At 37.7% G+C, this 13,318-nt stretch overlaps 1 protein-coding gene across 1 annotated transcript in view; it reads left to right on the plus strand.

Annotated features, from left to right (window-relative positions):
• Nucleotides 1-13,318, plus strand: part of LOC110452051 — a 78,440-nt gene that overhangs the window by 18,554 nt on the left and 46,568 nt on the right. The window contains exons 5-7 of the mRNA XM_021500324.1: nt 47-475; nt 1,979-2,028; nt 3,764-3,988. Coding sequence (XP_021355999.1) covers nt 47-475; nt 1,979-2,028; nt 3,764-3,988 — 704 coding nt within the window. The remainder of the gene's footprint in view (nt 1-46; nt 476-1,978; nt 2,029-3,763; nt 3,989-13,318) is intronic.

The raw sequence follows: 13,318 nt of genomic DNA on the forward strand, positions 1-13,318 counted from the left end.
AGTATATTTCAAAATTTGAATCTTTAAAAAATTATTTATTTTGTAGGTACTCAAGCTGTCAGATTTCAGCCTTATCAAGATAAGGTAACCGTTACTCTGAATCTTCCAGAATGGAAAGATGGAAGCAATAAAGAGAAAGATACAATTCGTAAACACTTTCAGGAGATTATAATTATGGCAGCAGAGAAGAAGTATACATCTGTGACAGTTCTTTTGGATGACTGTGAGCGGTGTGGATGGAAGGAAAGGAAAGCATGTATATCGTTAGTCAAGAACACTCTGTATAGTCTTCAGGCTGAAAATGCCGGGGCCTGTTCCTGTGCCTATTTTGTGAGGGACCAGGGAATGTTCATGGCATTGCGTGATGTAATTGATGACAGTTTTAGAAATATTACTCAAAAGTACCTGTATATAACTGATGAAAAAGATGAAGTAGCATTGGATTGGGAGCATGTTGATCAGTCTGATATCAAAGGTATGTAAAACAATGAACTTTATATACTTCTACTGATATATGGTAATCCTTTTGCTTTTATATAGAATATTTCATGAAGATCTGAACAATTTTAGCTTATTTTTACACCATAGTGTTTTGGTTGTCATTGAATTGTCAGTAACCATGTGTAGAAGAAACTGGCAGGAACTTTTGTACATGTCTCAATGAGCATCAAAAGGATGTAGAAAAAATGAGCAATATATATATATACCAATTTTACCATAAACACATGCAAAACATCACCCACTCAGTAAAACAAATTGGCATTAACAGATCATGCTAACACCCAAAATGACATCATTGATTCGAACAATGCCAAATTAGTTGAAAGGGAACAACAAACAAAAACAAGACAATTCAAAGAAGCAATCAAAATTAGGAAAACTCAGAACATGAACAGAGACAAGTGGTGGCATCAGCTGAGTCATCTGTGTAACCCGATATTGACCTGGTGACGGGAGAGAGGGCTAGATCTACACCCTACCATTAACCTATTATATATACTCTCTATCTATAGCCAAAACATTCTGTGGAGAGTTACATATAAAATTTACAATTTTGTCTCATTGTTGGACAGGTAAACAATACAAAACGCTCACCAACTCAGTTATATGTTGACAAAGGGACACGTTGGTCTTGAAGTGCTGCGACATGTTTAATGTGTACATCATTTGTGTTTAAAGTAAAACTTTGATTTTAAATATTTGCAAACTGATGACTCTTATTGAAGAGCAAATCTGTAATAGTTTGTTTTTATACGCCCGTCAAATTTGACGGAAGTATTATGGTATGGGGTCGTCCATCCGTCCATCCGGCGTAAACTTTTGTTTGTCTGGCAATCTCCTCCTACATTTTTCGACCGATCTCTTTGAAACTTGGTATACATTATAATCATGATATGAAATTGCGTCTCCCTAAAAAGAATTTTGATTCAACAATTTTTCCAATAGAAATTGCCCTTTGTTCATTTCAGTATTTCATTTTTTGTCAAGAGATCTTCTCCTACATTTTTTGACAGATCTCTTTGAAACTTTGTATACATTATAATCATGATATGAAGTTATGTCTCCCTTAAAAGAATTTTGATTCGACAATTTTTGCAAAAGTTATTGCCCTTTGTTTATTTCAGTATTTGATTTTTTATCTGGAGATTTTCTCCTACATTTGTTATAGCATGTCAGCTTACCACTCTTAGAATGATGCAGATCTTATTTCAATGTAAGAAAGTATATAACACTATATGGCATTCGACGGGCTTATATTGTTCCGCCCTGCAGTACTTTGTTTTATGATAGTTTTGAGTTTCCTTGACAACATTTGTGCATTTAGATTTTTCAAATGGTAATGGCTATCAATATCAAAAGAAATATAGAAATAAATGCAAATTGGGCCTAGTACTGCAGTTTGTTTCCATTTTCTATGATGCAGTAATAGCTAATGTATACACTATTAACATGCTTGATTGCATTTTGTTTGGTTTAGAAAAGAAACCAGAGATAATTATACTCAAAGGAGAATTAGCCAAGATGACGGTAAGTAATCTACTCTCTTAATCATTGCTTAAATCGCTCTTATATTGAGGCAGAATTTGATTGTTTATATAACTATTAAACATTATAAATGCGTTGTTTGTTTGCGTTTGATCAGTCATTATTACAGACATTAGACTGATATTTGAACAGCAGTCCTGGTATATATATAGGAATGATAAATACAATATGAATACAACAGTATGTCTTTAGCTCTGCCCGAAGGGCTAGTGTTATTAGCTTATGTCATGGTGCGGTGGCATCTGTCATCCTTCCTACCGACGTCCGTCATCTTTTCCTTTAAACATCTGCTGAAGAATGGACAGGCCTATAGTCATGATATTTTATTGAAAGCTTCGTTGGTAAAAGCCTGGCAAATTTTGTAAATGAAAATTTCTTTGACCTACTTTCAAGGTCACTCGTGTTAAATATCTCAAACATTTTAAATGACTTTTACTGAATAATCTAATGGCATAGAATTAGGATATTTGGCTGATATTTTTCTGGGATGGAGCCTGATAAAGTTTGCGAATGACAATAACCTTGATCTTATGTGACTTTCAAGGTCGGGGTCAAATATGTCTAAGCTTCAAATGAGTTCCTCTGAAAAACTGAAAGGTATAGAATCATAATTTTTCGCTTGTAGCTTCTTGGGATTGAGCACGACAAAGTATGTGAATGAAAATGACCTTGACTTACTTTCAAGGCCACAGGGATCAAATATGTCAAAAAAATCAAATGACTTCTGAATGAATAATTGAAAGGCATACAACCATAATATTTAGCTGTTGGCTGTTGGCTGTCACAGCGCTTTGAACGACTTGTTTTGATTAGAACCAAAACGCATAGAATCATGATATTTGGCTGATAGCTTCTTGGGATTAAGAGCCAAAAACGTTTGAGAAGGAAAATGACCTTGACCTACTTACAAGGTCACTTCAAATAACTTCTTCTGAAGAACTGAAAAGCATAAAATCATATAATAAAATTTAGCTGGTAGCTTCCACGGATGAGGCCAGACAAAGTTTTTGATTGAAATATTTGAAGTACAGTATGATATTTAATGAGAATATTTGGCTATGACTGCTAAAATGTCCAGGTAAGTGATACACAGGCCCTCTGGGCCTCGTTTTTAACTCCCACTTCGAGAGAAAATGGGGGTTACAAATTTCGATGTATTCATACCTGTCCGTCCTTATATATATACATCTGCACTATGTCGGTCTTTATCATACTTTACTTTCTCTTCCCCTAAAACATTACCAATTTGAACAAATTCCTGTATGCACTTACATATATGAGGTGACATCTCAGTTAGTTTGTGCCAATATGATGGTTCCCTAGTCATGCATAATTAAAATGAGGCTACCAGTACTTAATTCTTATTGGTTAAATTGTTTTCTTGCAATTATAGGCTAATAACTGCCCCAAGGTTAGTCTGATTTCAATCAAATTAGTAAACATGCATATTTTCATCATGGCATTAAGGCTAATTAAGTCAGATTGGCAGTGTGATGCTAGTAACCAATTCTTCTTGTTCAGGAAAGTAGCTACTGGTCATTATGATACAACTGCTTTTGAACCAATAACTTGGTCAATACAGAAAATATTTCATCAGTAAGATGCTTGCTGTTGGTATGTTATAACTTTATGCGTTATATATATCATTATTCAAAATAATGTTTATTATTATTGGACTTATTGTTTATATATATATTGCTTCAAATCAATATTACAGAGTCAGGTAATAGTGAACACAACAGATACAACACTAAGTCTGGATTATGGCGCTGTATCTGCCTCCATACTAAGGGTAGCAGGACCACAGATACAGAAGGAATGTGACCAGTACTATAGTGGTGTGAAGTTTGGGGAGGTAGTCATCACACGTGGGTACAAGTTGAAGTGTAAACATGTGTTCCATGGAGCTCTGCCAAGTTATGTAAAGGATCGACAACTAAAGGTATAATACTATTAGTCATATTGATTTAAATTTTGTCTGGTAAGACAGGCGGACGGCCGAACCATACATAATGTGGATGCATTAAGACTGTATCTTTAAGCAGTCTTAGGGAGGTCAGGGGATGGGGAACCCAAAAACATTTAAAATATACATACATTTTTCATTCTTTGCTAAATAACTGAAGTAACGATATCCGATTAACATGAAATTTGGTAAGAAAGTTAATTGAGGCTTATGTACATAAGCCAGGTTAAATGGACAAATAATGTTTCTATTAATACTAGTCAAGCCTCGATGGACTAGTCTGCAACCTTAACCTAAACATTGTGTATATATATGTATGTCAGTGACAATCATGATTAGTAGGGTTTTCATTTAGGGACATCGACCGTATACATGACCAGGGCCTGAGCGGTCAATGATGAGAGTGACCAGTCACATGTTAACTAATTGCTGTCTGATTGGCTTAGAGGATTCCTGATAGCTAACTGGTCACTTTTTCCCCACCGGAGCTAAATGACCAATCTCATAAGTTTTATTTTTCGGGTTTAATTCTTGCACTACAATATACACGGATACGTATAACTACAGTCATACTTATGTATAAGTGATCCAAGAAGTGCTTGACGTTTCAAACAGTGTTTTCAGACACCAGGCCTAACCATGCAGACCGTGAGACGATGAGGATGGGTTTTTAACATTTTCAAACTTTCGAACAATGGCGAGTCGTAGGCCAAGATCTAAATCTAGGAATGTGCCGTGGGATTCTTCCAATCCAGCCAATTGGACAATTTCTCAACTACGAGACGAATTAATCAAGATAGGGATGACCCCTCCTTCAGCCGAAAACAGGTTTGAAAACTCTGTACTCCGAGAACGTGGGACGCCCCGGGCACGAGACAATAGTACAAAACATCGGGCCAAATAAAAGGGAAAATTTGACGAGAGGTGTATCCGTCGTGAATGATACAAGAGTTAGTGACATTCCGGGTCAGAATGGCACTGATGAACTTTGTGTTGCAAACGCAAACAGAAATTACAAAGAGCTACTTCGGGACGCGGAGGCTTTGTCTACGCCGGGTAGGGATGGTAGTGCTTTGGCCGACACAGTTAAAGCGCGGTGTAATCCAATGGAAGTCCCGCAGAATCAGTCCAACATGGCGGCGCCCAGTGTCATCGAGGGAATGCTGGCATCCATACAAACGATGCAACAGACCGTGCTTGGACTTCAACAGACCGTCCTTACGCTGATAAGTGGCAAAGACGGACTTACAGCGGACACGCCTAGCCAACCCACAAACCAGGAATACACCCTGATGACGGCGTACGAGTCCCTGAGGCAGGACCGAACGAATCAAGTCACTACAGGTGGGTGCTTTTCTATCAATTCCGAGGGGATATCATCTGAGAGTATCCCCCATATTGACATCGTATCGGACAGTAACAAAAAGAAAATTTTAGAAGGAAAATATGTGAATCTAGCCGCACTTCTCATCATTAAATACGAGACAGACCGTCATGAGGACCGTCAGAAAGGTTTGAACATTAACCTTTTCAAGGAATCCGAGGATCCCCGTCTGCACAAATCCCTGACAATATCAGAATTCATAACAGCAATCGGGAAGTTCAAAAGGGTAATGTGTACGAAGTGTCCCGAGCGCCGAAACGAGTTGGACATGTATGAAGCCAATATCATAGAGATTTCCAACGTCTATGGGCAACGTTTTTACGATTATCATTGCCAGTTTGCCATGAAGGCAGCTGCCGCCCTCAGAGACAACAACCAAAAAGTTTGTTGGGAACTGAAGGACCAAGGTCTCCTAAGTATGGTTGTAGGCAACACTAGAGTAAACACTTGTCAATTGTGTGGATTAACTTCCCACTCTACTTATTTCTGCCCAAGACAGAGGGAGAAGTACAGCCAGCACAACAACAGTTATTCATCGCCCTATGCAAAGAACACTAAAGGAGACAAGGAAACAGATAGGCTCGGACGCCCCAAAGTTATGGTCAATGGAGCTGAGGTGTGTAACAACTTTAATGAAGGCGTGTGTCAATATGGGTCCAGTTGCATATTTACTCACATCTGCTTGAAATGTAAAGCCACGGGGCTAAATCCTGTAGGATAACTGGAAAAAATCAAGCAGAGAACAATAACCAATGACTCAAAAGCGTTCAAGCTACCACACCCATCAACGTCAACAGACTCCGGTATGAGCTCAAAGGCCATACAGACAGAGAATTCGTGAATTATTTGTGTGATGGGCTTACTTACGGTTTTGACACTTTGATCACCGATAACCCTCTACCAAGTAAGGAATGTAGAAATCTTCAGTCAGCCTTAAAAGATAAACAAACTGTGACAACCTTAATTAACAGTGAAGTGACAAAAGGATTTCTACAGAGTCCTTATGACAAGCTCCCTTTCTCAACTTACAGAGTGAGTCCCATAGGTGTGGCTTATGGTAAATACTCGGGGAAAGCCCATCTCATAGTGGACTTATCTTCACCTCATGATGACGAGGAACACCCCAGCATCAACGACCTAATCGATAAAGATAGTTGTTCTCTCTCATACGTACGTATAGAAGACGCCATTAAATTGATACAACTATTAGGTAAAGACACAACTTTGTGCAAAACTGAAATATCTGATGCATTTAAGCTGTTACCTATACACCCATCACAATGGCATCTGTATGGGATATGTTGGCAGAATAAATATTACTATTACACACGCTTGGCTTTTGGCTGTCGGTCAAGTCCGAAGATTTTTGACAACCTTTCATGCGCCATCTGTTGGATTGCACAGCACAACTATGGAATTGCACATATATTACATCTTTTGGATGATTTCATCACTTTCGAAGAACCAGGAAAATGTGGAAATAGGAACATGACATTATTGTACCATATTTTCAATATCTTGAACATTCCTATGGCTCTTCATAAAACCTGTGGACCGGAGACAGAACTGGAGTATTTAGGTATTATCTTGGACTCCCATAACATGGAGGCCAGACTACCGGAGGACAAGTTAGAGAGGGACATAGAAATGTTGAAATCATTCCAAAATCGACAATCATGTACAAAAAGAAAATTATTGCAACTTTTGGGGCATCTGAATTTTGCTAGCAAAGTAGTGATTCCAGGAAAAGGTTTTGTATCTTATATCGTCAGGTTGTCTACTACAGTGAAAGCCTTGCATCATCATGTTAAAATTACAGGAGTGCAGGGAGGAAATTAGGATGTGGCTAACATTTCTGCAGCGTTGGAATGGCTCAACTATCTTCTATAACCCACAAGTCATAATATCTGAGGACATTCAATTGTACACAGATGCGTCAGGCACCCTGGGTTTTGGAAGGTACATGCAGGGACAGTGGTTCGCACAAGCTTGGCCAGAGATGTTTCATAAACATATACATAGTTTGAAAGACTTGTCTATAGCATTCAAGGAACTTTATCCTATAGTAGTAGCAGCATTGATATGGGTTCATAAATGGAGAGGCCTACGTATATTGTTTAGGTGTGACAATACAGCAACTGTAGCCATTCTTCAGAAACGACAGTCCAAAGCGTCGCATATTATGCCATTAATGAGACGTTTGACTATGTGTGCAGCTATTAACTCTTTTGTTGTGTATTCCAAGCATGTACCAGGCAAGCACAATGTAATCGCAGATTCATTGTCTCGTTTACAGATGGCAAGATTCCGAATGCTAGCTCCAGAGGCCAACGCCCTTCCGTGCCAAGTACCACAGCCTGCAGAGGTCTTCTGGGACTAGAATCTGTTGTAGAAGACCTATTGAAAACAGCTGTAGCTCCCAGCTCTAGACAAGCTTATGAAACCGGGTTTAAAACATTCCTCAGGTTCCTCCAGATGGCAAGTACTTGGGCCAATGTAAATCTTACAGACATGCAAGTCACAGAAGAGATGCTTATATACTTTGTGGCTTACTGTTATAGTATCAATCTTTCGTATGCTACTATTAAATTACACGTGTGTGGTATCAGGTTCATGTGTCTAAGAAACAACATATCTTATCCTAGCAATGCTAACTTGAGTCGTATGCATGCAGTGCTAGGAGGTGTTAAACGAACTCGTACTAAGGTTAGCAGACCTCGGCACCCTATCACCTTTAACATACACAAAGATACATGTGAATATCTGCGGAGGAACTCAAATTCTTTTGAAGACTTGATGTTGGAGACGGCATTTATCGTGGCTTTCTTCGGCTTTCTGAGATGTGGTGAATTTACTGTGAACAAAAAATTCGAACATAGTGTTCATTTGTGGGTCAATGACATGACTATAGGGGATGAATGCGTAAGGTTACATCTAAAGAGCTCCAAAACCGACCCGTTTAGAGAGGGCGTAACCTTAAAATTATTCAAGACTGACAATGTGATATGTCCATATGTTACTTGTTCCAAATATCTCTCAGTCAGGCAACGACAGACCCCTTCACCAGAGGATCCCTTGTTCGTTACTGATAATGGTAATACCTTAACGCGGACAATCTTTATTGAGAAATTCAGGCATGTACTGGAGTGCATTGGCATCAACTCTGACCTTTACAATGGTCATTCCTTTTGCATAGGAGCGGCAACTTCGGCTGCAGCAGCTCATATCGAAGACCATCTTATCAAAGTATTAGGGAGCAATGTAACCAAAGAGTTACAGCCAGTCAGACTGGAGCAATGACTGGTGCAATGTAGCCAAAGAGTTACAGCCAGTCTGGGTAAAACATAAGACTATATAAAGTTAAATCATATAAGACGCTATTCCTCTTCGGGTCTGGCTTGCAATGCACCTAAAGAAGTAGATAAGGTGGAAACGGCTCCACCACTACTCATTACATCCTCGCACTCTATTTAGTGTAACAGCAAAGCCTGCACACATATAGAGAACCATGTAATTGCCAGCTTTGTCGAGGAATAGCGTCGACACTCTATACCGTCACTGAGTTTGCCCCAGAAATGCCAATTTTTTATATACGCCCGTCGAAGAAGGGGACGTATTATGTTATCACGTGATCGGGCGGGCGGGCGGGTGGGCGGGCATGCGAACGATGTCCGCTCGATATCTCAAGTAATTATTAACAGATTAACTTCAAACATCACAACAAGGTTAATTACCATGAAAGCTTGGACAAGTTCGATAACCGCCATTATCCGACCATAATTTGTGGAGTTATGCCCCTTTATGGACTTGCTGAAACGGTGTCCGCTCGATATCTCGAGTAATATTGTCAATCAAAATAGTGTTCCTATACAAGCCACCATCGACAAGTATGCATTCATTAGCACTAACAAAAGTTCACTACAAACATCTGCAAGACTGTCAAACCATCATAATGGGAGACTTCAATGTCGACTTCGGTAAGAAGTCTGCTAACCAACAAAAACTGGAGTCAATTGCTTCAAAAATGGGTTACCAACAACTTATTGCCAAACCTACAACGGACTTCGGCACAACAATTGACTTAGTCTTTTCCAATTTCTGTGTGAACAAACTGCAGGCAGATGTGATTGAAACCTTCTACTCTGACCATAAGATTGTTTGGATTGCATTATAACATGGTGATATTCCAATAATATAAATGACTGTAATTAAAATGCAAGTTTTCTGTTAACTCATTTATGTACCAGTTATGTTGAACGATTTCTCCTAAACAACAATTATTCCTAAATATTTTTAATGAATTAACTTCAAAATTTATGACGAGGTTAATTTCCGTAGCAGCTTGGACAAGTTTGATAACCATTATTATCCGACCGTAACTATTGGAGTTATTCCCCTTGGTTTCATTAATGCGATGCATGCGTTCCATGATGTTGTATTGCACTCATTGATCTACCAGTTATGTTGAATGATTTCTCTTTTAATATCAATTACTCACAAATACTTCATATATTTCAATCATTCAAACAACTGCTCATTCAATGTGTGACGGGCGTATTATATACCGCTCGCGGTAACCTTGTTATGTTTTCAAATTGTATGTTAATGTATTTTTTTTGTATGATGGATATATCAATTATGTGTGATGTAGTTTGACTTTTCTATATATGTTATATATACATCAGTAATTAAATGTTGTACATTAACTATCTAGTTATTATTTGTTCTATTAAAAATGCTATATAATCTTGCCTAAGTTCTATACCTGTTTTCATCGGGTCATTTTTATGAGAGCTATCAATTCACCAACAAGTTTAAAGGCAAATAGCATTTGCCTTTAAACTTGTTGGTGTCTGCTCAATATGTCTTTTGTAACTATTAACTGATTAACTTCAAATTTGGTCAGAAAGTTAAATGCTATAATAACATCGTGCTTAAGTTTGATTTCTTATTTTATCGGGTCCTTTATAAGAGAGTTTTTGCCCTTTATTTTGTAAATGTCTAAAGGACTACACTTGTATTTCCAAATCTTAAAATATATTTGTTTTATATGGCATTTGTTTAAAATGTTATGCAATTAATATATCACTTCAGATTTTATAACATCCCCTTTCCCCTTTCTACAATGCAGTTATTAGGAACTGTGCTAATTTTAGCTTGTCTGTCAGTCCTTTTCACCAGTAGATGCAAATTATACAGACAACGCCTCAGGAAGTAATTACTCAAGTGTATTTTTGTTCTCGTCAACTTCTGGAGTATGTAGGTTAGGGTCTATGATATGTGACAGTTTTTGCAACATCACATTTACCAGATCCACACACAAAACATCATCCACCCAGTACAATAAATATGCATTAGCAGATCACGCTAATACCCAAAATCACACGGTCGATTTGGACAATGCCAAGGTATTTGAAAGGGAACAACACACAAAAACGAGACAAATAAAAGAAACAATCAAAATCAGGAAAACTCAGAATATGAACAGAGAAGAGGGGGACACTAGCTGAGTCATCTGTATGACCCGATACAACATGAACAGAGAAGAGGGGGACACTAGCTGAGTCATCTGTATGACCTAATACTGACATAACAAGGGAGGGGCTAGATCTACACCCTACCTTTAACCTAGCTATCTGATGCAGTGTGTTTATGCTCCCTATCGATAGGGGAAACGTCTCGGGTCGAATGACATGAAAATATTCAATTTCTTCACATCGTTGTACAGGTAAATAACACAAATCGCTCACTCAATCATAGCTTGACAAAGGGACCAGTCGGTCGTGAAACGCTGCGACACGTTTACTACGTAAATTGTTTGTGTAAAAGGACAAATTTGATAGCCTTATATGAACATTTGAATAAACAAGAGGCTTAGGGTCAAGATATTTGTCTTGTAGTATTATGGAGTGAAGGGCTTTCAAATGTGTGACCTTAACCCACTTTCTGGACCAGGGGTCAAATGTGTAAAAAACATCACTTCTTCTGAATGACCAAGAGTCCTTATGTTTTGCTTGCATATAGCTTGCAACCAACTTCAGGTAGCAGAATACAGTAGAAATGGCCCGACTCTGATAAACAAGACACATGTCGAGGAAATGTAAACACAGCGGATTTACCCTACACAACACATGTATACATGAATATATATTTGTAAACTGCATTACATTTACAATACATATAAAACACTGAGAAGTGTATAAACCTCTTTTTTCTATGTATGTCACTTGACTTGTGTGAAAACCATGGTTACCACATCAAAAATTACCAAAAAATGCCAAAAAATGCTATTTTTAACCCAAAATTTGACCCCCGCAAGTAGTAATTTTTTTCCTAAGCTCTGTCTGAAATTAAAGATTACCTACCTGGTTGCAGAATTATCTGGGTCGCAGTAAAATTGTAGAACTTGATTTTTTGCAATTTTGCGTCGTGTGCTGTTGTCAAAATTTTACCTCCTGTAAAGCTAGCTTTTCATGTGTACGCACCCTTTCGTATTATGGCCAAAATTTTATTCTCGAACCAAAGAAATCTTCTTTCTTTTTTACAAATGTGAAGCTCACATAGCCCACTTCATCATGCTTATACCAATTTTAGTACAGTTTTATTTTTAATTTTTTTTTACATATCATTATACAGGGGTTAGCCATTTAACAAAAATATCACCCATGGCCACAACCCTCTACTGTACTCTGCTACCTTATACATCACTTTTTTTTCCCCAAAATTTAATCAAAACCTTTTAAATGTCTGGAAAATGCGACAATGAACACAATGATGTATCCGTTTCCTTTCTCACTTTAATAGTGACCGAGTAATATGAATTCTCCTGAAAAGTGTATTTACCAATTCTGCTCTCAAACTACCAACAAAGGGAGGTAATCTGAAAAATGAAAACTTGAATAGGTTTGTAGTTTTCATGAATAAAATTTCTTTTTGGGTGAAATATGATGCCTTGAGATCATGTGCATGTAGAAAACAAACAGTACAGTGATACTATGATGTTACTGTCTTGTTTGATGACGTCATAGTAACTGTGATGTCATCATAACTATGACGTCATCAATGGGCATCTATGACATCATCGAGGATCACTGATATCAAAATATTGAACACTAGGAAACCCATCTCAACAACAAACTAGCAACAGACACACTTCCCGTAACCGATGAACAGCACAGAAATGTAAGATATTCTGAGAAATCAGACAAGTGCCACCATAGCAACCGTTATTTACTTTCCTCGCCTAGAATTGACAGTGACCCTCAGAAATTGTTCATTTAACATATTTCGCTAGAAAAAAAAGATTTTCTTCAGCTGTAATTATGGAAATAAAATTTATTGACATTACTGACTTTGCTTATTTCATCTGTATGCTGAATCAAGTGGAAAAAAACATCTAAAATAGTGTAATTAAAATGAAAACAGATATTTTACCCATTTTTACCCATTTTCAATAAATACAACTTTATGTATTAGTAACCATGGCTACCGGGTGCTGAACTGAGTGAAACAGACTGAAATCTAGTATGAATGCATCAGGAGATAGCCTGTGAACTATTTGATGTTTGGTATCAACTTTACCAATAACATAATTGACACATATGACATGAATTGGAGAATTTCACAAGTGCCTGTGAAAGCGCGAGTTACCCCTCTTTATACATCCACAGGTAACAGGCTAATGACCTATATATAGACCTATCTATGTAACGGTTTTTTTGGCGTTTTTGAGAAGTTTTAAGTATTAATGAATGAAAGTGAAGCTGAATTAAGCATAAAAAGGCATTTTTTCAGAAAAAATCAAGTTCTATGTGTATATGGTAGCAGAATACAGTAGAAATGGCCCGACTCTGATAAACAAGGCACATGTCGAGGAAATGTAAACACAGCGGATTTACCCTACACAACACATGTATACATGT

The sequence above is a fragment of the Mizuhopecten yessoensis genome, unplaced genomic scaffold (genome assembly GCF_002113885.1).
Source record: "Mizuhopecten yessoensis strain PY_sf001 unplaced genomic scaffold, ASM211388v2 scaffold6363, whole genome shotgun sequence".
Lineage (NCBI taxonomy): Eukaryota > Metazoa > Mollusca > Bivalvia > Pectinida > Pectinidae > Mizuhopecten > Mizuhopecten yessoensis.